We start from the raw sequence: 25,000 nt of genomic DNA, 5'->3' as shown, positions 1-25,000 counted from the left end.
TACATAAACACTTGTAGTCACTTTCCATGGATCACTAGTACTGATGATATACAAAGTTACGTATGCAACACTGTTGAACACAGTATGCATTGACACATTTTTCATTACACAGCGGATCCATACATAACTTCACCAGCTTTTGTAATGCTGGCAGTTGTATTAAAGATATAATGATAGTAAAGACTCTATAGGCCTAGGTACCAGTAACCTATAGGCCATAGAAGGTTTTTGGTTGCAAGTTGCAGCAAGATAGAGTTTCTTCTGCGTATTGAATCAAAGTTATGCCACACTGTATCATTTATCATATCAGGCTTCGATACATGCATGATAGGTTTCCCGTTTATTGCAACGCATGCGCATAATTTACATAATTTGTCACACCCAAGTTTGTTCAATATGGCGGAAGACGAAGCTAAAGGTACTTTTTAGTCACCATGGAAAACATTTGATTGTTGGGGCGAGCTTCAGTACACCTCTTTGCAACAACTTTTTAGTTTAGTGTTGGTGCTACGTCAGGTCGTCTGAAAAATGATGTAGTAGAGGAGGTACGTGTGAAGCTTAATGAATTAGTAGGTGCTTGCCAGTACATGTGCAGTAACTGTTTGGTGTAGACGTTGTTGCGATTGTAGTACGTAGCTGTGCCTCGTTGTTGAGGCTATTAAAATCAATGGTTGGATGTTCTAGGAAGACACGAATAGGTAAGTTTCCTGCTTTGCAGAGCGTTTGGAAGCACATTAAATATTTGCTAATTCTACTGTACAACCAACTGGAAGCATTTCTGGCGGGAAGGATGTTGGCGGAGATATATGCAGAAATATAATGTTTGTTTGTTAGGTGAGCATCAAGCTCAAGTTGATTTACAAAGAGAGTTGGAGCAGCTCAGAGAAAGCAATCGAGCCATTCAAGCAGAGAAATCTGCTTTACAGCAGCAATTGGCTGATTTTTCAGCAGCAATTGGCTGATCAGCAGGCTGTGACTCGTGCCGTCACTGATGAGAATGAACGTCAAGTGGGAGATCGAAGTAAGGAGATTGCTGCAGCTCGTGCAGCAACGTGACCAAGACAACTGTTGTGTCGTTGGGCACGCGTTAGAGACACAATATCCGTTAATCTATTCAACGCACACTACTCTCGCTACTGTACTACTGCAACTGTTACAATCATAGACAAGCACTTATATAGTTATGCACTACGTCATCTACTATTAATATACGACACTCCTCCCCCCCTAAATATCATGCTCTAACCATACTGTAAGAAAGAGTTTACAAGTCTAATCTGTCAGGTGCCTTTCTCTGTCGTGAAGATCTTCTGAGGTGTCCTTGGTCCTGAGTAACAATTTCTTCTTTCACGAGTTTCTCTTGCCCTGTTCCTGTAGCTTCTTCTTGTTCTCGTGCACCGTCCTCAGGCACTGTAGTTGGTATCTATATTGACTGTGGAATTACACTGTTGCTTACTCTATCTCCTTGAAACTGAACATCAGGTAATGTTGTCATTGTTCCGTTACTGTGCTTTTGTCCTAAGTTTTCTGTCCAATCTCTCAACTGGTCTGCATGACGTTTCCATTCACCTCCTGACACAATGACCTCATATGAGACTGGACGTAGTTGTCCCAGTATCTCTCCTCCAACCCACTTGGCAGTCCCTCTGTAGTTTCGAGCCCAAAATGTTTGTCCGACTGCAAACTCTCGAAATGTATGCTTCATAGGACTCTTCTCTTGCATGGTTTGTCTTGAGAACACTCGATTTTCCATGCTTGGATGTAGTAAGTCCAAACGAGTTCTGATTCGTCTCTGTAGAAATAGTTCTGATGGTGATACCCCAGTTGTTGCATGTGGTGTGCTTCTATACCAGAGCAAAACTGTAGCCAACTTGTGTTTGAATTCTTTCTCTTGTTTCAAACTCTTCATCTTCATCTTCAATGTTTGAACGAATCGTTCGGCCTGACCATTTGTGGCTGGATGATATGGAGGTGACTTCATGTGTTTGATTCCGTTTGATTTGCAGAAGTTTTCAAATTCTGATGCTGTGAATTGTGGGCCGTTATTGAAAACTATCTGCTCAGGTAACCCATTTTTAGCAAATATTTCACGAAGAGCTGAGATAGTACTGTCAGATGTCACCCTTGACATGGTTACTGCTTCTACCCACTTCGACCTAGCATCCACTACAGTGGCGTACACGGCTCTCTAATTTAGGTGGTTCCCGACAGGACATGCTTTGACCACGCCCATCCAACACCGTTGAACCTGCCAATAGAATTCTTTTTCAAAAAAACAAAATCATAAAGCCATATAGCATAATACGTTACAATAGCTGAACAGTCTCGAACAGAACTGCTGATAACTAGTCTACACTGCCTGTGATTATCATATAACTATAATCATATAAGTCTATGCAACGGTATAGAAAGTCATACTCAACATACGAGTTTTCATCACTGGCTTCAGACACGGTAGAGCTATTGGGTATGTCACCGACCCGTGCCGTAACCGTGATTGGACTAATAATACTCCATGGGGAACTCATTAAGAAGTGTCGAATTACTTCGTCAATGTTCACAAAATTAATACAATGTCATTTTGTATTTATTGTGAATATTAATGTAAATTTTATTAATTTTGTAAATGTCTATTTATTGTCATTATCATTATTAATTCATTAGCTTGTTGCTAGAATGTATAATTCTTTAAAAACACAGGGATGCGTCGACGTGATTAAAGATAATTAACTAAATATTATCAATGTCCCACACTACACTTCGAATTCAGCACAAGTGACAGAAGTGACGTTGTGTGTGTGTGTGTGTGTGTGTGTGTGTGTGTGTGTGTGTGTGCGCGCGCGTGTGTGTGTGTGCGTGCGTGTGTGTGTGTTTGCTTGGTGTGTGTGTGTGTGTGTGTGTGTGTGTGTGTGTGTGTGTGTGTGTGTGTGTGTGTGTGTGGCACGTGTGTATTTATTATAAATATTAATGTAAATTTATTAATTTTTGTCTATTTATTGTCATTATCATTATTTATTCATTAGCTTGTTGCTTGAATGTATAATTCTTTGAAAACACAAGGATGCGTCGATGTGATTAAAGATAATTAACTAAATATCATCAATTTCCACACTACACTTTGAATTCAGCACAAGTGACAGAAGTGACGTGTGTGTGTGTGTGTGTGTGTGTGTGTGTGTGTGTGTGTGTGTGTGTGTGTGTGTGTGTGTGTGTGTGTGTGTGTGTGTGTGTGTGTGTGTGTGTGTGTGTGTGTGTGTGTGTGTGTGTGTGTGTGTGTGTGTGTGTGTGTGTGTGTGTCCTTCGTGTGTGTTTGTATTTATTGTAAATATTAATGTATATTTATTAAATTTTGTTAAATTATTGTCATTATTATTAATTAATCATTAGCTTAATTGTTGCTAGAATGTAAACGACAATTCTTTGAAAACACCTAGATTTATCAATGTGATTAAAGATAATGAACTAAATACCATCAATGTCCCACACTACTTCGAATTCACACAGCTACGCAACTCTTGCACGGCGCTGGCTTGTTATCTACGTTATGTCTCAATTCTGCATGTATAGCGCTCTTGCATCACTGAAAGTTAATAAATTAATTAACTATTGAGATGGACTATCAGATCATTATCATACTTTTATTGAATCGTCGCCGTCTTTCGTTCCGCTATTTCGTTGTAGCTAGAGATCGGTGTACGTCTCCAGGCCCGTAGGCTGGTCGCAGGAGTGGGGGGTGCATTTGCCAACAAAGTCTATGTGGTTTCAATTAAATGTAATCGCACTGCGCTAAAGTTTTTTTGTGGATTCACCACTTTGGAAACATGGTTAAAATTGTGTTTGTATACTTAGTTCACATAATTGTATTTGCAATTGCGCGGGCATTATCTAATAATACGTATCTGTATTCATAATTGTATATGTAAGACTTAGAGTTAGCAGAAAACATTAGTGTAACAGTACCGAGTCAAGTTCGAGTCTGCGAGGGTGAAGGCGATCATAATAATCGACTACGTTGTCGAGATCTATTGGTACATCGTAGTGGATGTGAAGGAGAGCAAGGTGAGACAATCTGTCCTTAGCCATGGATGCGCGCATATAGTTGTTTAGGCGTCGTAAAGCACTGGCGCTTCTCTCACATTCACACGAGGTGACGGGTATGGTACAGGCGATGGTCAAAAGAACTGAGATATTTGGGAAGTCAATGGCGTCACATTCTTTGATGGCTTTTGCTGGTGAGCACGGTCTCTTCTCAGGGAGCATCGCCATATACCTGTTCCTCCAGCGCCCGAGTTCCGCGTCCATCAATTCAGGCGATGGCAGATCATCTCTGTACTCGATCAGCGCCTCTTCCAGGTTGACATCTTGCGAACATAGGATACTCGGTACAAGACCAAGTAGGGAAATGGCTGTGACTGCCGACTTTGAGAACTGCCGGTTGATGCTAATAATTATATGATCAAGAAAGGGAATTGCAACATTTCTCTGGAAATACTCTTGAACAGAAGCAGCCGGAATATTGCTGCGATTTTGTTGCCTTGCTGCAATGCGAGGCAATGCAATCGTACTTCCAACCTTTTTTGCCATGTCTGAACTAACTTTGTAGATTTGAGAAAAGCTGCTTTCAACGTTTGCGCGCTCGCTGTCGTAGGTCCTCACAATTTCAGATATCATGTTATGCGCTTTCACGATATCGACAGCTTTGCTCTGCAGCTTTACGGTAATGCCCAAAAGGTGTGATAGGTACTGATATATCGTCACAAACACAACAACAAACTGAAAGAAGTAACACTGGCCAGAATCTGCTGTGCTTCATTGCGGCCTGCATAGTTCCAGTCAGCATACGTAGCCCCATATTTCTCCAAGTGATAGCGGAAAGCTATCATCTCTAGAGCTTCGACCACAAATACGTACCCTTGGTAGAAGTGCCGATAAGCCGAATGCCGCTCAGCCCATCGCGTCTTGCACAGATCGATCAGTGGCTTCCTCCTCTCTTCATTGACCACATTGTGGTTGATGATCATTTCTAGAACACCACTTCTCTTTGGACTATTGAGAAAGAAACGGCTGCATTTTTTAACGCAATCGATCACATTACGTACTTCAGGAAGAGCACACGACTTGCTTATCACAAGGTTAAGGCAGTGGCCACTGCAGTATACGTAGGTGGCTAAAGGAGCTTTATGTCTAATCCTGGCCTGGACACCCACTCGATCTGAAGACATGTTGCTGGCGCCGTCGTAGCCCCGACCACGCATAGTAGCGAGTGGTATGTTATTCTCTTCCAGAAAGCCAAAGATACCATCTGCAATCCGCTCCCCAGTAATTCTGTCCAACTTCAAAAACGTTAAAAACTCTTTTCTGACCTCTTTAGTACTTCTGTCAACAAACCTGGCGCAGATGGCAAGATGCTCGACGTTATGCGAAGTTACCTCGTCAGCAAGGATGGCGTAAAAGGGCGCAGTTGTCAAATCACCTATTATTCCCTGTAAGAGGATGTGGTTTCCCATGACTTTAATCGGCTCATTTTGTGTTTGAGAAGAAAGATAAGTTGCGCATCGCATTACAGGAATTTCCAGGTGCCTTCTTAACTCTTCATCGTGCACTGCCAGAAGCCTCAGCAAAGAAAGAAAATTACCTGGATTTCCAGGTGATTTCACACTCTCTGCGTCTCCACGTAAAGCAATGCACTGTCTGGCGCAGTACAACACAGCAGAAGCAATGGACTTCAGGACAGCACGATTACGCGCGACATTGGCCGCCCTGCGGCTGTCCGACTGTGCAGTAATGGTAGTATCCGGATTCTCCAAGGTTCGCTTAAAGTTATCAGCTTTCTCGATGGCTTGATGATGGTATAAGCACTGCTCGTGCTCCTTTGCTTTTTCTCCTTTCTTGTTCTAATCACGAAAAGGCTTGCATGCAAACTTCCCCTTGGACACTTTAGCAACGAAAATTCCACAAGCAATGCAAAAGACACCATCCACTTGCTCGCTGTAAACCATCCACGGGTGTTCTGATAGCCAAACAGGACGAAATGCTCGGCTGCGGCCACCAATACATGTCGGAGGAAAAACTTGGTCGGCGCGAGGCTCTTTGTGATTTGTCAGTAGGTTGTACTTCTCCGCAGCACTCGGAGCCTGCATGGACTTGCAGAAATCGACAGGAGACTTGGTTTTGAAAAACAATTTGCCAATATCATCCACTAAATCATGATCAGAAGTATTAGCATGATGGCATTGCTGATTGCCGCCTGCGACGGCTGCACGCTGAGCCTCGTTGTCGTAAACTTCACAGCATGTGTTGCGCAAAGACTCGACATATGTGGCGGTAGAGGACGACCCTACTCTTTCTACACTACCACTACAGCACTCACTGCAAGTCGGTGTTAGTTGATCGTCTACTGCAACCAGCTGTGTAAAATCTGGATCAGGAGTCACAAGTTAATCACGTGCCCTTTTCGGAACTAGAAAACTGTCCAGCCGTTGACACGTAGCCGCTGCTTGCCTCCTTTTTCTATCATTTTCCTGAGACCGTCCCATCTAGTGTCACTGTGACGAACACACACTTCTCCACGTTACCAGGTAGCAGACAGGATAGCCAAATATCTGGCACGTACTTTGGAGTTCCAACACATCCCTCGGAGTCCTTTTGCCTCCTAGTCCAGACTTCTTCCGTGAACGGGTCCGGGGAGGGTGCACGTGCACCCAGTGCACCCCCCAGCCTACGGGCTTGTAGTGTGGGGGCGTCCTTCAACGAAACCCCTAACAGATGTTGATACCGATACTAGAGGATCTCTAGCTGCGTGTTGCTGCATTCTTAGCTAATTAGAGACTCTGTAGAAAGGTTACGATACAGTACAAACGTAATTCACGCGATCATGCAGTACGTTGCTTGTGTAAAGTTAGTTGGTATTGAATTGGCGGTTATTCTGCCGGTACAGTACGACATACGTAAATGTAGTAGTTGGACGCGGTACCGTCGAGGGGAGGGGCGTGTCAGCAGGAGTGTACACGTACGTTCCCTATGCCCTCCTGCCATGAGCACTGCTTGCGTGTCCACCTTTATTATTTGGTCTCGTAATTCTCACTTGTAGTCAGTGTGGGTTCTGTTCTCACGGCACGGGAGAGACACAGCATGAGGTTGTAGACGTTCTATCGGGTAGTGTTCTATGTGATGTACAAAATCTAGACATGAAGTGCAACTTGCAGTTGGGCCAATCGTACTCCTACATCTACAGTAATGACGCGACCATGCACTTCGAGTTACTAAAAATTAGTAACTGTCTGAAGCGCCTTACGTACAGGTGCAGAAACACGGTACAGGAAACGTGCTGATGTGATTAGCAGAAACCGCGTCTAGTTTAATTGAATCAATGTATCAGCACGCGTTGGAATACACCCCTACGCCGTCCAATGGACTCCCTACCGCGTACACTGCTACTCGCTCTTTCAATTTTCTTTTTCTGATGTACTCAAATTATTTGAAAGAACGGATGAGCGTTCAATTTCTGTCAGTTCAAATCCGACCATCAGTTCATCTAGACAACAACCTAAAAATTTACAAATTTGAAATAATAAAATTTGAAATTTTGATTTTTTAAAAATTAAAATTTGAAAATGTAATGCAAATTTTAAAAAAATAAAAACGTTATGTAAAAAATTTAGAAATTAGAAATTTAAAAATTAAAATTTGAAAATTTAAAATTTAAAAATTTGAAAATTTGAAATTTGAAATGGCCGAAAGACCCACTGACCCTGTACATGGTGTTTAGTCCTTTGCTCTAAGTGTTTAGCACATACATTTGTACGTGTATGTTTCCCCAACAACAACCAGGGCGAGGTGTGTAGCTGTATCTGACTTGCAACATTTTGCTTGTTTCACAGTGTTTCTGCATAGTGGTTCTGCAGTCTGCCAGCTTGAAGTTTGGGTGTGCGTGGCTGAGCGGCCGTGGTGTTGTTGCAACGATCACTAGTGTCGTCTTCAAGAAATTTGGCGTTTGACGGGAATTTGCGAAGGAGAACGTGCATTGTCCATGACAGCGTCTGTTTGTGGGACAAAGCGGCTCGGCCGACCTGTAAGTACGCTAGTGCGTCTCTATTCATTTCTGTTTTACGGTATCCAAAGTCAGAGCGAACAGACGCCTAGCTAATCTACATGTGCACGTTCATGTCTTCCCCATTGATGTTTTGTTTTGGCTCTGGGGTCACCTCATTACAACAATAGGCGACGTCTAGCTAGAGAAGCCGCACAAACAACAAGATGCCTAGAGAAGCTGGACAAAGAACGAGACATTTACATTCTTGTGAGCTGGAAAATCGCTGGTGAGCTGCTTGTGGTCTCCATTTGTAACCTAGGTTTCCCACCCAACAAACGGAACAATGATCACGCCCGTTACTTCATCACGTAAGGCGAAGATTGCCAGCCGGCCTAGCGTCGAGGCTCTCCGACTTGTAACATCTGGCTTGTTCCATCATTTGGAAACAACTACATTTGTAACGTTCCACATCTAATTTTGTTTTGGCTCTTGTACCTATGCCACGCTTAAAACCGGCCATAGTTACGACCTCAAAAGCTGCACAAACAATCACCTGCACAAACAACCGACGAGCGAAAGTTGTAAAAAATAGAAGCGAGGTCCTACGGGACGTTAGCTGACAGACTGTGTAGCTACCCGTTGTACACGGTAGCAGCCAGTCACGTGACTTACCTCAAGCTCGACCTGTGACCATTTCAATATTGTTATTCTGTCATACGATTTTGTCATAGCGCGACTAATTTACCTTCAAGGTGCATACCGGCCGAGAGTTTGCACTTCAAGTGCTTCTTCACTAGCTAATTAATTAAAGTTTCGTCACATTCCGCAGCAGGTTCATCTAGCGTTGCTATGGTAGCTTTAAATTCAATGACCAGTCAAGTTAATTCTGTCCGGTGTTGTTTTGACAGAGCAAACCACAGACCGTGGTAGCGTCTGAATGTACGTGTTCTGTACTGTACTGCTTGTCTGTGCTATATCAACGTCAAGTTTGCCGGATTTTGCTGAAGTCGAACAGTGTAATGGCTGTGCAAGGACGTGCTTTGATGTTTTGTCCTGGTAAGGTCATGTTTATTATTACTAGTAGGCGAGTACACTGGGTTTCCTCACTATTTGAGTAGTACGGTACCGCTTGTAGTATCGCCTGTAAAACAAGATGTATGCGTTATCCTTTTTGCTCATCTAGCATGGTCAAGTAAAGTCCGTGCCAAATACCTAGGAAGTCCGTTCACGCATTAGATGGACTGAGGAATTCAGCGCGTAGCAGGACTATAGTATGGGTTTTCGAGGTCTAATTGATATCGATGGACAGCTCTTGAAGAGCTTAATTCAATTATAATAATCATATATTTCTTGCTATGAACGGAAGACCAGCCTAAGCAACTTCCGGAATTGTAATGAGTTAGCGGGTGGAGACAAGCTTAATCAAACTAAGAAGGTGTGTAACAAAGTACTAATGACGCAAACAATTAGAAACTCGTGTACAGTACAAGCAAGCATTTATTGATTTCCTGTGGCTTGCATTTGCTCTTCGTCATAGCTCTCTGTGGAATCAGACTCACCAGCATCTAACTCTTCGCTAGGGTTTACTTCAATCACCATAATATCTAGTGGTTTGCGTCCTGTGACAACACACGCTAAGAATGCAATCAGTCTAAGATAGCTTCTTATACAAACATAACATCCGGCTTTTTTGATAATCTGTTAGCTAAGGTCCAACCCTCAGGCACGAGTCCATCTAATTCCTGAACAGAGTTTTAGTGTCAATGGATGTTTTCTGTACGCAGGAATTTTTAGACTGTTTGTCGTCCTTGCTTTTCTTCCTTACTCATTGCAAGGTGATTGTAAGTGATTTTGATGTTTTGTTTGGATGGATGCTTTGATGCGTTATCTGGACTTTCTCCCACAGCTGTTTGTCAATTTGGAGGATGTGGTGTGGATGCAGTGGGTTGCTACTATGCTTCATGGTATGTAAATCCAGGAAACAACGCACTTCATGTAAGGATGGAAGGAACTGTAGGGGATGGATGGTTAGGCATTGGCTTCACAAGCTCAACATCTTCTGACAACTTTGATTTGATCACCGGATATGTTGTAAACAGCACTGTTGTTATCAAAGATAGATATGCTACGACGAGTTCTCATGCTCCAGTTGACCCTGACCAAACAGCTATACTTGGAGCAAGTGGCAGGGCAACGCCTGGTGCAATGCAAGTGATCTTTAATCGCTCTTTGACTTCTGCCGATGCCAAGGATGTGTCTTTAGACACACCTGTTCACATTGTGTTTGCCAGAGGGCCATTCTTGAATAACTCAGTTGTGGAATACTCGTGGAAGAATATGACAACTGAATTGGTAGATGTTTCACAATGCATTTGTAAGAGATACATACATTTAATGTTTATTGGTTGGTAAAAATTTTTATTTTAGCCTGTCATACAGAGCCTTGTCAGAACAATGGTTCTTGTCATCATGTCAATGGAAATGCCTTTACCTGTGTTTGCTTGCCACAGTTTACGGGGCTTCTTTGTGAGACCAAAATATGTGACTCGGTTGCAAACTGTTCTGGTCGCGGTGTATGCGATTCATCGTTTGATTCTGCAAAGGCAGTCGGTAGCAACAACAACATTTGTTCCTGCAGTAAAGGCTATAAAGGGTTTTATTGTGAAAATGATATTAATGAGTGCGAAGTGGAAGGTGGAAATGAAACGTGTGGCCAGTTTCCTTGCCTCGACAAAGTGGGACGGTATGAATGCGATTACTGCTTTGAGTCGAAATGTAAGAATGGAGCTACTTGTGTGCCAGTCCATGCCAACTCAACTACAAATGTCACATGTCAGTGTCCTGTCGGCTTTCGTGGCTCTGTCTGTGACATTAGAGAATGCATTAATTCTAAGGATGACTGCAATGATCATGGCATTTGTAATCCATTTCGAAACTATTCACAGCCAATTTCATCTGAGAACTCATTCTGTCTGTGTTCTGGTTACACGGGCGGCCATTGTGAAATATTTATTGATTTCTGCGAATTCTCAGGCAATGCTGTGTGTGATGCCATAAACGAAAATTGCTCTGCTGAATTAGGTCATTTCGTTTGTGGAAAACCGTGTGAGAGTAATCCCTGTGTCAACGGTGGTACATGCAGTAGTAAACGAAGTGCTGTTGGATTTGATTGTACATGCCTTCACGGCTTCACCGGTACACTGTGTGAAGATACAATTATTGCTAATACTACTGTGCTTCCTGTTGTTTCTACAATGTCACTGAGTCATATGCAAACTGCTGTGATTTCTTCACAAGCTGCCACAGTTTCTAATACTGTGTTTTATTCACCAATGCCGACATTATTAGTAACGGAAAGCGTTTCACCAGACAAGGTCCCTGCTTCATTTTCGTCATCATATTTGAGTGAATCTTCAGTACCGGTGGTTTTGTCTCCGTCTGCATTGCCTTTGACTGATGCTTCTAGCTTTGTTGCAACAACTGATATGCAAACGATTGCCTTTTCATCACTGGAAGCATCTTTGACTGCAAGTGTGCCATCTGCCAAATCAGCATTGGTGTCTAGCAGTGTGAAACATGTTGAAGCAAGCATCACACCTACTGTGTTGATTTTTGGTAAGAATAACCTTCCTGTGGCACCGTCAGCGACAGTGACCGTGGCGGGGACTGAATCAGCAAGTGATGTAGCTAGTGTTTTGTTTTCGGGTACGCCTTTGAAGAGTTTGTTTTCAACTTCACGTCTCGCTGCACTGTCTGTTTCTACACTTTCTGCCTCAGTTCCTTCAGTTGTAACCTTTGCGTCGTCTGTTGCTCAACCTCTTTCAACCTCTACTTCAACCTCTATTATATCTGCTTTTTCTATGTTGTCTTCTACTTCAGCTACATCGTCTTCTACTGTGGGTACATTGACTTCTACTTCAGGTACATTGACTTCTTTTTCAGCTACACTGTCTGCTACTTCAGCTGCATTGACTTCTACTTCAGCCGCATTGACTTCTACTTTAACTACATCGACTTCTACTTTAGTAGTCTCTGCTCGCTCCATTGCTTCATCTAACTTAGCCCCTGGTGCCGCTCTTGTTGCATCAACTTCTGTCACATCAACTTCTGTCACTTCAGCTTCTGCCACATCAATTCCAGCTGTTGCTCAGTCTTTGTCACCTGTACTAACACGTGTGGTGGTAACTGCTGCTGTTTCTGGAGTCACTGCACCATCTTTGGTTATCATCTCTTCTGGAAATTCTTCTACTCCTCCTTCATCTCCTGTTGTATTGTTACGCACCTCTGGATCGTCCGCTGCTGCTTTGCTTGTGTTACAGAGTCGCAATGTAATGGGTTCAAGTCATGTGGATATGATCGACACCACGGTGGCATCTAGTCGAATAATGCTTATATCTTCTACACAGACTTTACGTGTAATTCAATCTGTAGATGTGGATACACCAGCTCCATTGACAGATGACGGTGTAATTGTTGACATTGTAGTTGGCTGTGTTGTTGTCATTCTCATCATCATCATCATCATTTGTTTCATTACCACGAGTTCTCACAGCAAAGAAGGTAAATATAGTCCCAGTCAACAAGAGATGAAAGATTCAGTTAGATTAGAACTCGGGAATATGCTGCCACTTCCAGAGAGGAAACGATTAATTTGAAGATATTTTAGTAATGATAAGGGATAGACAGAGATAGACATTTTATTGCAATTTTACGTTGTCCATATGGATACCACGTGGCTTTACACGTGGAAGCCATGTGTCTTACTATAATTGTCACTTGATTTGATATCGTCAATTGTCACCTAGATTATTGGGAAATACAAGTATACACGTCAGTCTTACCAGAACCGTTGAAGAGGTTAGCTCTCGTCAGTCCTTTTGTCTTGTGTCTAGAAGACTGGCTGTTAGCCTTCGCGAATGTCTATCAAAGGTGAGTGAAGTCACGTTGCTTGTCTCTAGTTGACGCTATACATCCATCGATCAGCTACTTGTACTAAAAAAGTCCGTTCACGCATTAGATGGACTGAGGAATTCAGCGCGTAGCAGGACTATAGTATGGGTTTCCGAGGTCTAATTAATATCAATGTAAAGCTCTTGAAGAGCTTAATTCAATTATAATAATCCTATATTTCTTGCTATGAACAGAAGACCAGCCTAAGCAACTTCCGGAATTGTAATGAGTTAGCGGGTGGAGACAACTTAATCAGATCAATCTAGAGACAACCCCAGTGAGATAACTCTTTATCAAACTAAGAAGGTGTGTAACAAAATACTAATGACGCAAACAATTAGAAACTCGTGTACAGTACAAGCAAGCATTTATTGATTTCCTGTGGCTTGCATTTGATCTTCGTTATAGCTCTCTGTGGAATCAGACTCACCAGCATTTGACTCTTCGTTAGGGTTTACTTCAATCACCATATCTAGTGGTTTGCGTCCTTGTGACAACACAGCTAAGAATGCAATCAGTCTAAGATAGCTTCTTATACAAACATAACATTCGGCTTTCTTAATAATCTGTTTAGCTAAGGTCCACCGTGTCTGCACGATATTTTCTCACATGTTATCCAGTACACTACAACTGATGTGTAAAAGTCGTTTGTTTTATGCGAAGGAATTATAACAAAAAAGTCATATGCTGCATTGCTTTGTCGGTGAGCTCATGCATGATCGAGACATCACAAAACAGCGCCACATTACAACAGTCGACAGAACAGCAAGACGAAGGAAACAAGAGCCTTCAAATCATGGAGTCGTATTCCCGCAAAGACATCTATATACAACATGCTAACATATCTAGACCATACTCTAACTGAACGAGAGAAGTAATCGGTCGTGTTTATAGATTGTGTTATATTATGTAACAGAAATGTAGAATGACGTCATGCTTTATTTGTTTTCGCTGTAGAGAGAAACATGCAGATAGAGTTGAGCGATCCATAGTGACTAGACCCGGGTCTAGCTGACCAACTTGAAATATACTACACACGTACCAGCTATGAGTTGTGAATAGAAACTCTGGTGGATGCACGCGCCTTAGTTTTAGTTTCAGCTCCAGTTCTTTGATCTTTTCAAGCTTGCGGTGACAGGACATGCACAGCAGCATTGCTAGACCATCACCTTTGACAACTGGTTGAGCGGTAGTCTCGCTAATCGAGGGGTAGCTAGACTGGCTAGCGTTCTGGCGCAGAATCGAAGAGCCGTAGTTTCATGCTGTCCACCAAGATTATATCACCGCAAACACAGCAGACGTCTCTTATTTGTTCGTGAGATTTCATAGCATTTACAAATGATATGTTTGTGTAATGCAAAAGCACGGTATCTTTCCAATCATCATTGAACTAGGTAAAACGATCTTATGCTGTTAGACTACCATTTAGCATCGCTTTTGATAATTACTCTTGAAATCATTTTAGTGTTGTTTTGGTTCAGACTAGAGTTCGCGTGCTTCACGCTCTCTGGTCTGGAAGTTTGAGGCTATGACTGGCAGTGAAGTTGTAAATGTTTTATATTATAGCATTGTATGATTGTTTTACTAAATTATTGTTTGTTAGGGCCTCCTGAGCAACCAGTTGATATTCGGATAGAGAGTCTGGACTGTCACAGAACTCTACTTACATGGTCTTCTCGTTTGCCTATCAATCCTGATAAACACGAAGCTGTCAGAAGGTTTATTGTTCATGTCAAATATGGGAACTACAGCGAAACACAAGAAATGACTCTGCATACATTTGATCGTGCCGGGTATTCCATCATGCACTGTTGTCAATGCAACATATGGCGTGCCATCTCTGCCAAAACTCCCACAACGCAAACAGACTGCGGTAGCACAACGCAAACAGACTGCGGTAGTACAACGCAAACAGACTGCAGTAGCACAACGCAAACAGACTGCAGTAGCACAACGCAAACAGACTGCAGTAGCACAACGCAAACAGACTGCAGTAGCACAACGCAAACAGACTGCAGTAGCACAACGCAAACAGACTGCAGTAGCACAACGCAAACAGACTGCGGTAGTACAACGCAAACAGACTGCAGTAGCACAACGCAAACAGACTGCAGTAGCACAACGCAAACAGACTGCAGTAGCACAACGCAAACAGACTGCAGTAGGTGCGTGACCATTCGTCCATTCCATTCTCAATTTCCGGCAACAATTGAATATTGAATTAGAAATTGAAAATAGCCTAGAAGTTGCTTGCAATTTCAATATTCAATTCTATTGAAAATTGAAAATTGATTGATCGACGGACTATAATTATTTACAGATTAAAACGAATATTGAAAACACACTTTTTTAACCAATTTTCTTTTTCAATGCAATGGAATATTGAAATTGCAAGCACGTTAGTTCAATTTTCAATGTTAAATTCAATATTCAATTTAATTTAAAAATTAAATATTAAATTTTGAATTGGCGTGGCCAATTCGTCCATTCCATTTTTAATTTTTGAAACAAATTGAAAATTGAATGTCAAATTAGAAATTGACTGGCGTTGCTTGCTCTTACAATATTCCATTACATTGAAAATAGAAATTGATTGAAGACCAATTGTCATTTCAATATTCGTTTACTTTGCAAATATATTCAATCTTTCCATCCGTCCAATTTTCGTAAATTATGAATATTAGATTAGAGCCTCCGATGCAATTTTCTTTCTCCGTACTAAATGTAAATAGAAAGTTACCCGCAGCTGCTAGCGCGAGCCATATCTCATAAACGGCATTATGACACCGCGCGGGCGGTTGCCGGTGACTTCAATATTCAATTCTATTGAAAGACGAAAGTTGCGTCTAGCTTAGCCACGCCCAGCCACGCCTCTGGCACGCATGCAATGTAATGCAATTAAGAGATTCATGAGAAAGCCTCAACTGGCACGCGACCGACCTCTCACAACAAGTTGGTAAGCACTTGCACCTGGCTCTCGTCAACCGTCACGCTCAATCGTGAGACATTCCTTGCGGCGATGAGCGAGGGAAGCCCGTGGCATGAAGGCACGCGTCTAGGGCATCTATAATCAACGAGATCAACGTCTAGCCTACACTGGAAAGTTGACGTCTAATCGATTTGGAAAGACTTCAAGCAACTATCTAGCTAGAGGACATTTGCGTGGATCATCTAGACCACGCCTCTAAACATCTGACGGGGAAGCCCCAGCCGGTATCTATAATCTCACGATATAAAATTAAGTGTAGTGGAAAACTTAGAAAATTCTGTAAGCGCCGCAAGCTCTGTATCTAGTGAATATGCCTACTGTTCAGGGTGAGATTACTAAAATAGAAATTCAGCAGTCTGTTTGCGTTGTGCTACCGCAGTCTGTTTGCGTTGTACTACAGCAGTCTGTTTGCGTTGTGCTACTGCAGTCTGTTTGCGTTGTGCTACCGCAGTCTGTTTGCGTTGTGCTACTGCAGTCTGTTTGCGTTGTGGGAGTTTTGGCAGAGATGGCACGCCATAGTTTGCGTTGTGCTACTGCAGTCTGTTTGCGTTGTGCTACTGCAGTCTGTTTGCGTTGTGCTACTGCAGTCTGTTTGCGTTGTGCTACTGCAGTCTGTTTGCGTTGTGCTACTGCAGTCTGTTTGCGTTGTGCTACTGCAGTCTGTTTGCGTTGTGCTACTGCAGTCTGTTTGCGTTGTACTACCGCAGTCTGTTTGCGTTGTGCTACCGCAGTCTGTTTGCGTTGTGGGAGTTTTGGCAGAGATGGCACGCCATATTTTGGCAGAGATGGCACGCCATAGCAACAGTAGCTGCAAGAGGCGACAGGCTTGTTAGCGAACCGGCAGCGGCACCTGTCATACACACGGATTTACAACCACCAGGTTTCTTAACAGATCAGTAGTCATATGCCTGTGGTACTGTACTGTACATCTTGTTTTTGTGTTAGATTTTCGTGATATTCGATTGTACTATGCGAAGACAGGAATGTTGAATGAGTCATTGGTGATGTACAGTCTTAACGATCGAGAGAGAAAGCTTGTGTTTCGGAGCATACCAACAAACGAGACAGTACTAGACGGTATATGTACAGTTTTATGGAATGAAGCAACCCACATGCACACTGATAACACAACACTGTCGGAAGTCAAATTGGATAGTACGTGCTGGGAGACGACGTTTGACTTTGTATCAAAGTCTCAAACGCTAGTGGAGATATTTACGATGTGTTCGAATGCAATCGAATGTGACACCCAGATTGGACGTGATGTTGGTACGGTTTGCATTGGTAGGAACTTTGTGTCTAGATGTTAATTGGATGATCAGACGAGTGAATCTATCTTGTTGCTTGCTATTATAGACACGTTCAAGCGCAAGCAAGTGCAGCCTAAGGTGCCTGACGATGACATAGTTGTACGTGAGAAAGGTACGATTGTGTTGATAATACTCAGTGACTTTTTGTTGCTGCGCATGGTGTACTTGTTTATTCTCTAGTAGTGAGAATCTAGGTTGTGTGCATTGTTACTCTGAAACTTATTGTTGTGTACTGTATGCTCTATGCATGTACACTTTATTCTATTTTTTATTTTTTATATTTTCTATTTCTACTCCTCCATGATGGGCAAGTGGGGTCTTTATCCCCATCTGGGCGCCCACCAAACCCGGCAGGTGAGCCCAGCAGGGTACATGTTTCTGTGTAGTTCACACAGTGATCAATGACTAGCCAATTGGATATAGATTGCAGGCATTATGGTGACTGCGAACTCGATACAGCATGCCTAGTGGATATCAATGACTACCAGGAAAGCGCTAAACGTCATCATCAACGGACCACCAGACCACAGCAACTTCTCAACGACTGAAATGAGTCATCTCATGGACAAAGCTAGAGAAACATGAGAAAGAACGGCAGACACTTTTATTTTTTAATTATTTTTTTATTTTTTTTTTATTTTTTTATTTTTTGTATTTTGTAATTTTTAATAATTTTTTATGACGTCGTATCACTCTCTAGTTAGGGTAAGTGGGGTCTTTACCCTCAACTGGGCGCCCACCAACCCGGCAGTTAAGTCCCAGAGAGGTACATGTTTCTGTGTAATCCATATGGCACTAGTAACTGGTGTTATTGATTGCGTGCACTACAAGGCCTAGGATTTTGCCAGCTCTGAACAGCATGCCAGTAGATATCAATGACTACCAGGAAATCACTGATCCTCATTGCCAACGATCTCCCCATCGACGGAAACAAGTCTGCTCTCACAGACATAGCCAAATAGACAGGGAGAAAGAACCAACAGACTTGTTTTATTGTATTGCTGTTGCCACCCAGGATTGAACCCAGGCCATCATCGTCAGAGAACCAGAATTTTATTTTTATTTATTTTTTATTTTTTATTTTTTAAAATTACAGTCAATGCCATTACGGTATTGTGTGAATTTGTGTTGTTGCAGGTGGTGACTTGTCGAAGAATGAAATAGTTGCAATAACAGTTTCTGTTATTATTGTTGTTCTGTGTATATGCATTGTCGTCGGTTTGCTTTATTGGAGAAAGAGGCAGATATGCAGTCGTTTAGCAGGGAACAGAGCTCCAAATCATGGTGGTACATGTAGACCTCTACCTTCTCATGGTGATTCAACAACTTCAGGTACTAAGTTGGTCAGTTTTAGACTTTTAGCGAATGATGTATGATACGTGAACAGGCTGTTTTTGTGACTTTGTAGCTGTTGGTGGAACTGATGCAACAAGTACTACTCCAGGTGTTATTGCCACTAATCCTGACACTTCATCTTTGCCTGATGAAAGTTCTGTTTTTACAGAAGGGGCTCCATATGTTGAAGTAAGAAGAGACTATGAGAACCTAGGAACTATTGATTAGTTATATTGAAACTGTGTTAGAGAGATCAACATGTACAGGAATTAATGAAGAGAAGAGGAGGTGCAACTGAGAGTAGACATGATAATGATGGAAACGGTCAAGGTAAGATGTGTGTTTTAATTTATTGATTGACCATTCTCATACACATACTGCTGAATGTTGAAAAGTGGTAAAAACTAAAGTTTGGAGAACATGAGATGTTACGTTATGCAAGTGACTTGTGTATGCCAAATGTGTCAATTCCATTTGCATCTTTAAAATGTAGATTATATTTGCACACTTTACTGTGGGGATCTTTGTAGTCTCACGTAGCCAGACCTTTACCATGCCCTTATGCCTTCCCCTCGTGTGGCATGAGGGCGGGGTATAAGGTCTGGCTATTGGAGACTAGGCTCTTGCTGCTAATTTTCAATTTTTCAGGGAGGGCATGTGTTTTATAGCGTTAGTGTTGTGTTACTCTGTGTGTTGCCGGTCTGATGTTCAATCTATATAATAATATGTTTGTGGTTTACATGTGTTCTGCTCTATATCTACAGTACATACTAATAGCAATCTCTATCAACTTCATCTATTCTTTCATTAGTTAATTGTATTTTGTATATTTTTGTCTTCTGATGTATGTTGCATGCATGTGATCGTGCGCAGTTTTTGAACTGTTAGTAAGTGCTGACTATAAACAAACTACTTCGGTAACTTTCTAGCTCATAGCGAAGTCGAAGCAACGGGTACTACTACTCAAGCTATCATTGATTCTAATCGTGGTGTTTCCTCTTTGGTGGGTGGAAGTTCTACTCCTACAGCAACTGCTGTAGTTCAGGTAAGACGTAAGCATGAAAGCTAGTACAGGAACTATTGTGATCATTTGTCCTCACTGTCTTAATTAGCGAGATCGACCGGAATTTACTAGAAGAGATGAAGCAGAGAGTACACACGATGAGAGTAATCGAGGTAACATTAGTGTGTATATGCTATTTATTAGATTGGCTATCATTTTGCTGACTACATGCATGCTCTCAGTTTGTCTGGTGTAAGGAAACTGTGCTAGCTGTCATGACAGTCGGGCAAGTTATCAGTTTGTATGCTTTTCTTAGACTTGTGCCCAGTCCTCCTCCATGCTAGGTTGCTACACCATGTGCGCTAGCTGTCACGTGTGTATAGGCCCATGTGGTTTCACACGTGTGATGGACCTATACACAGGTGACAGCTAGCGCACGTGGTGTAGCAACCTACCGTGGAGGACTGGGTGAGTCTATGTTTTTAGCACACACTGACAGAGAGCTACATTGTGCACAAAATTCTTAATTAAATTTTATATGTAGACTGACCCATTGATTCTTAGTATTAAATTAGAGTTTGTGTTACAGTAAATGCTTCAGACTGGAATTATGGTAGAACTGTAGTAATGTACTGTCGTTACTAGTGATGTAGCTTGTTTGGCATCTGTCTTAGTGCAATAGTGGTGTTACTTGAGGTTTTATTCTCGTCTGTTATTGGACTGTTGAGTATTTATTTTGAAGGGTGTACCTAAACACACAAAGCTATTGATATTGTTTGTTTGCAAGACACTGGAATAAACGCGATAGAGATGATGATGGCAGTAGAAACACAAGATCGGCTGCAGGATGAGCTTGAGGAGACACGTGCTGTGGTGAAGGAAAAGTCGGAGAAGACAAGAGCTGAGGTGCGGAAAATCTCTATGAAAGTTGATCAGTTGACTGCTGTAGTGAATGACTGTGCTGTGAGGCAAGATATGCCAGAATCACTGTCAACACTGTGTTGACGTAAGGTTAACGCACCATTTTTCTTGGATGCACTTGAACTTGTATTTACTGTTGAATATGTTGCTTTAGAGGGTTGGTTAGCTATCATTGCATTGTAAATTAAATTTTTTGACTTATTGATATTAATATGTTACTGTTATGATTTCCTTTAGTGTACTTGATATTGTGCAATATAGTTACAAACATGGTTTAGTAAACTAGCAAACAGACAAACTGTCGATCATTTCAAAACACAAGCAGATTGTATATTATAGATGTGACGCACACGCTGATATGATTTGAGCAATGGAAGAGTGTACCACGCATACGAACAAAGATCGACATTTGCAGGCATGGTTTACATCATTATGAATTATAATACCAATATCATAAATCGTATTGAAACAGGAATGTAAATTACGTGTATTGTAGTGTTTATTATCTGCAGGCACGAATGCATATGCAATATTAGTTACTCAAACTAAAATGTCATGGTGCACATGACTTTCTGTACTCGCATCCAGTTTGGAAATCCAAGGTACGTGATTAGTTACACACACACACACACACACACACACACACACACACACACACACACACACACACACACACACACACACACACTCATGCACGTACGCACGCGCACACACACACGCACACACACACACACACACACACACACACACACACACACACACACACACACACACAAGCAAAATCTGTTCTACTTACACTCACAAGAGTTGCACTGTGTAAACAATAACATGACTATGATGATCACACTCAGACTGGTAGCTGCTTGCCTATATGATCTTAGTATGACACAAACAGCACTAAAAATGATGTAATAAGTAACATTGATAACGACGTATATATAGTACATATCAATGGTAGCTACACACACGCTGCAACTGCAGAATTATTTAGTCTGAAAAATCCTGTATGTAAAACATCAAATGAAATACACTCAACAACTACACCTCGGATGCATCTTGTGACAATACAGAAACGTCAGGCTTCTCCCCATTGACAAAATGCTTCCCATTTGTATTACTCGAACCATTCCTGCACAGCAGCAAACATTCAAATTCGGCACGTAACACACACACACACACACACACACACACACACACACACACACACACACACACACACACACACACACACACCACACAGACAGACAGATAGACACTGACACAGACACACCTACACACACACACACACACACACACACACACACACACACACACACTGACAGACAGAGAGACAGAGAGACAGACAGACACACACACACGCACACACACACATACACACACACACACACACACACACACACACACACACACACACACACACACACACACACAAACACGAGAAACTAACCCATTGTACATTGCAGTGGTGTCAAGATCTGTGATATAATACACGGTCGACAGATCAACTTTAGATCTGTGTCTCGACCAATAATTAGCCTGTCTGGCTCTGTAAAGCAAAACCAAAAGGAGAAGTACAGCGGCTGCAATGAGTGGCACCCACGGTAGCACGAAGTTGTCAATGAGGTCCGGAAAACGACCGAATATCTTCCTCTGCAACAAAGACTCGAGTGATCCCACAGTCAATAGAAATGTGTTACCAGCTGTGATTACCCAGATACATTCAGATACGTCTCTCGTCACCTCCACTGAGCTAATGTCATCAGAAAACTAAATAATAATAATAACAATAGTAAATAATAATAAGCAATAATAATAAAATAATAAATAATAATAAATAGTAATTAAATAATAATAAATAATAATAAATAATAATAAATAATAATAATTAATAATACTACGGATGGCTAAAGGCAGCGAATATTCCTGCTGCAACTGAGGGACTGGTTGTTGCTGCTCAAGACCAAGCTCTTCGGACTCGGTACTATGAGTGCGAGATTCTACATCGTGATGTCAGTCCTACTTGCCGCATGTGCAGTGTAGGCCTGGAAACAGTCGACCACATTGTGGCAGGCTGTAGTGCTTTGGCACCGACGAACTACACTGATCGACACAATCAGGTGGCCTCCATCATTCACTGGGATGTTTGTCGCCATTTTGGAGTTCCAGTGGAGAGCAGATGGTACCGGCATCATCTTGATAGGCTTGTGGAGACAGATGACATTACTATGATGTGGGGTACCACCATCCCCACTGCCAGGAAGATCAAAGCCAATCGTCCAGACATCTGTCTCACAAATAGGAAGACAAACAGTTGTCTTCTTATTGATATCAGCTGTCCTGCTGATGGCAACATTGGCAAGAAACATGCTGAGAAGTTGGCAAAGTACAGCGACTTGCGAGTGGAGATAAGCCGCATGTGGCATTGTCGAACACTGGTGGTTCCGGTGGTCTTGGGAGCTTTGGGCACAGTGCACGCAGGTATTGCACGGTGGCTGGACATTATTCCAGGTCATCACAACCTGCAGCACTTACAGAAAACAGTGATTCTGGGATCTACTCGGATCCTTCGTAAAGTCATGTCTTCTTTCTAGACAGCTGTGATGGTCTAAGTACTTCTGAAGCAGGGTTTGCTTCCGGTACTTGTAATAGACTTTACAAACCAGACTGATCTGGTTGAGCACAACAATAATAATAATTAATAATTAATAATACCAAGCAATATACGAATTTGGCATTCGCTGCCAGATAAAACGTTAGCACTCATTCAAAGGGAGACTACACAGCAACACACATTTACGTCGCATCACTAAAAATGCTTACGGATTGACACACCAGCTAACAGTGTGCACGCAACTAAACACTTGTAATACTCTACACAGAAGCAATACAACGGCGTGGCATTTACACATATGCAGGAGGGCGATAGCAAGCATAAATAAATAAATAAAAATTAATTAATTATTAGAGGTATGAAAAACAATAAATATCTAGTTATTGGATTACTCCAAAGTTTACTTACAATGGCACTCTCTGCAGAGGTGTAGGAAGGAAATGATAACCAGTCAGGCATAGTGTGCTAAATAGGAGCGGGTTAGCACATGTTATTAGGTAGGCGTACTATGTACTGGCATATGGGCAAAAATATATTTATTATTTAATTGACTATAGCCTTAAAACGGAAGTTGGTGTCATCGAGCGTCTGGCAAAAGTGAATTTTTCTAAAACCGGTCTGGTCATGGCTGCAATGGTGGTTTGTAATGTAATGCACATTGACAGACAAACAGACAGACAGACAGACAAACAGACAGACAGACAAACAGAAAGACAGAGAGACACACAAACAGAGAGGCAGAGAGACAAACAGACAGACAGAGAAACAGATGGATAGACACAGACGAACAGACAAAGATACAGAGAGACAGACGGAAAGAGAGACAGACAGATAATTTATTCTCATACACATTCTACTTGTATATATGCTAGGATTCTTAAAATACAAATCAGTCCTTGCAAACAACAAAGTCATTAACTAATGGACTTGACCTTGAATGTCAAAATCAAATAATCAGACAGACAGACAGACAGACAGACAGATACAGACACAGACAAAGAGACAGCCAGCCAGCCAGCCAGCCAGCCAGACAGACAGACAGGTAGACACACAGACTAAGTGACAGACAGACAGGGAGACAAACAGACAGACAGAGACAGACACAGACAAAGAGACAGCCAGCCAGCCAGAGAGACAGACAGACAGACAGACAGAGCACCAACTGTGATGCCAATGGTCAGACTAGATGCTACGCCCATGCTTTGTCTTGCAATCAACAATCAGATTCCTTTAAAACACCTCACAACTTCCTGTATGTCTTCTAGTCTTCCTCTTAAAGGCGAAAGTCCACATTCTATAAATGAGTGTTTATGAGATCTTTGGGTACAGTATGTACATCTCTGGAGTGTCAAAGCTAACTTGCTCGTAACGGCATGCCCATGCCCCTTAGAGTTACAAGACGTCTTGGTCAAACACTCTGCTAACCCTTGCTTATAAGGGCATGCCCTTGTATGTGAGGTAATGCTGGAAATGCAGGGCTGTTGACTATTGCAGTAGCTGAAATTAGTCAAATGACTATAAGTAGGGGGCATGTTAACAGGAGATTGTTTGGAAGTGACAGGATAAGACGTAATAAATGTATTGTTTATTCACTACAAGGTTTCACATGCCATTAGAACCAGTGCCAATGTTGACATCATAAATAGTTTAACAGGAGAATGGAGCAAATGGTCATTAACGACTCCACCAATTCCTGTTATTACAAAGACTCACCCACCACAGCTATCCTACTATTTCATCATCATGTGGTACACTCACCAAGCTTCTGAGTTGCTCCGCATGATTCAACAGAATAGAGAAAAATTCTTCCTTCTTGACTACCCGTTGTTGAGAGTCGATCAGAAACAGA

At 42.0% G+C, this 25,000-nt stretch overlaps 4 protein-coding genes and 1 long non-coding RNA gene across 5 annotated transcripts in view; 2 read left to right on the top strand and 3 right to left on the bottom strand.

The window, feature by feature from the left end:
- Window positions 1–1,423: 1,423 nt before the first annotated feature.
- Window positions 1,424–2,131, bottom strand: LOC134177782 (uncharacterized protein K02A2.6-like). Its single transcript, XM_062644562.1, has one exon. The coding sequence runs from the start codon at window positions 2,129–2,131 to the stop codon at window positions 1,424–1,426; it is 708 nt and encodes a 235-aa protein (XP_062500546.1).
- A 1,814-nt stretch (window positions 2,132–3,945) lies between these two features.
- Window positions 3,946–8,761, bottom strand: LOC134177781 (52 kDa repressor of the inhibitor of the protein kinase-like). Its single transcript, XM_062644561.1, has 4 exons — window positions 8,705–8,761; window positions 5,937–6,407; window positions 4,794–5,894; window positions 3,946–4,743 (listed from the first exon to the last, which is right to left on the bottom strand). Exons 1-4 carry the CDS (start codon window positions 8,759–8,761, stop codon window positions 3,946–3,948), a joined length of 2,427 nt encoding a protein of 808 aa, XP_062500545.1.
- A 5,525-nt stretch (window positions 8,762–14,286) lies between these two features.
- On the top strand, window positions 14,287–14,801 carry LOC134176657 (uncharacterized). The gene is made up of 3 exons (XR_009969320.1): window positions 14,287–14,376; window positions 14,448–14,528; window positions 14,586–14,801. It is a non-coding gene; the product is annotated as an uncharacterized LOC134176657 (long non-coding RNA).
- Window positions 14,802–16,281: 1,480 nt separating this feature from the next.
- On the top strand, window positions 16,282–20,827 carry LOC134177780 (uncharacterized). The gene is made up of 11 exons (XM_062644559.1): window positions 16,282–16,297; window positions 16,771–16,851; window positions 16,917–17,255; window positions 17,328–17,393; window positions 18,419–18,613; window positions 18,690–18,725; window positions 18,786–18,805; window positions 18,865–18,946; window positions 19,546–19,661; window positions 19,729–19,792; window positions 20,407–20,827. Exons 1-11 carry the CDS (start codon window positions 16,282–16,284, stop codon window positions 20,622–20,624), a joined length of 1,233 nt encoding a protein of 410 aa, XP_062500543.1. The 3' UTR covers window positions 20,625–20,827.
- Window positions 20,828–21,444: 617 nt separating this feature from the next.
- The window catches only part of LOC134177166 (uncharacterized), a 4,947-nt gene continuing 1,391 nt past the window's right edge, over window positions 21,445–25,000 (bottom strand). The window contains exons 2-5 of the mRNA XM_062643915.1: window positions 24,910–25,000; window positions 22,251–22,307; window positions 21,988–22,190; window positions 21,445–21,669 (exon numbers count right to left, since the gene is read on the bottom strand). The exon at window positions 24,910–25,000 is cut by the window's right edge and continues 63 nt beyond it. Coding sequence (XP_062499899.1) covers window positions 21,579–21,669; window positions 21,988–22,190; window positions 22,251–22,307; window positions 24,910–25,000 — 442 coding nt within the window. The 3' untranslated portion in view covers window positions 21,445–21,578. The remainder of the gene's footprint in view (window positions 21,670–21,987; window positions 22,191–22,250; window positions 22,308–24,909) is intronic.

This window comes from Corticium candelabrum, chromosome 3, assembly GCF_963422355.1.
Source record: "Corticium candelabrum chromosome 3, ooCorCand1.1, whole genome shotgun sequence".
Taxonomy (NCBI): Eukaryota; Metazoa; Porifera; class Homoscleromorpha; order Homosclerophorida; family Plakinidae; genus Corticium; species Corticium candelabrum.
The sequence above is the reverse complement of the archived record's forward strand: the minus strand, read 5'-3'. Positions and strand labels throughout refer to the sequence as shown.

Excerpts from the sequence above, each read along its gene's own strand:
- LOC134177782 (XM_062644562.1), bottom strand. The coding sequence starts at position 2,131 with ATGTCAAGGGTGACATCTGACAGTACTATCTCAGCTCTTCGTGAAATA.
- LOC134177781 (XM_062644561.1), bottom strand. The coding sequence starts at position 8,761 with ATGACAAAATCGTATGACAGAATAACAATATTGAAATGGTCACAGGTC. Across the intron at positions 5,895-5,936 it reads GTGGAATTTTCGTTGCTAAA|AACAAGAAAGGAGAAAAAGC; the intron begins GTGTCCAAGGGG and ends TTTCGTGATTAG. Across the intron at positions 4,744-4,793 it reads ATGAAGCACAGCAGATTCTG|TACCTATCACACCTTTTGGG; the intron begins GCCAGTGTTACT and ends ACGATATATCAG.
- LOC134177780 (XM_062644559.1), top strand. Across the intron at positions 17,394-18,418 it reads CATAGTTGTACGTGAGAAAG|GTGGTGACTTGTCGAAGAAT; the intron begins GTACGATTGTGT and ends GTGTTGTTGCAG. Across the intron at positions 18,614-18,689 it reads TGGTGATTCAACAACTTCAG|CTGTTGGTGGAACTGATGCA; the intron begins GTACTAAGTTGG and ends GTGACTTTGTAG.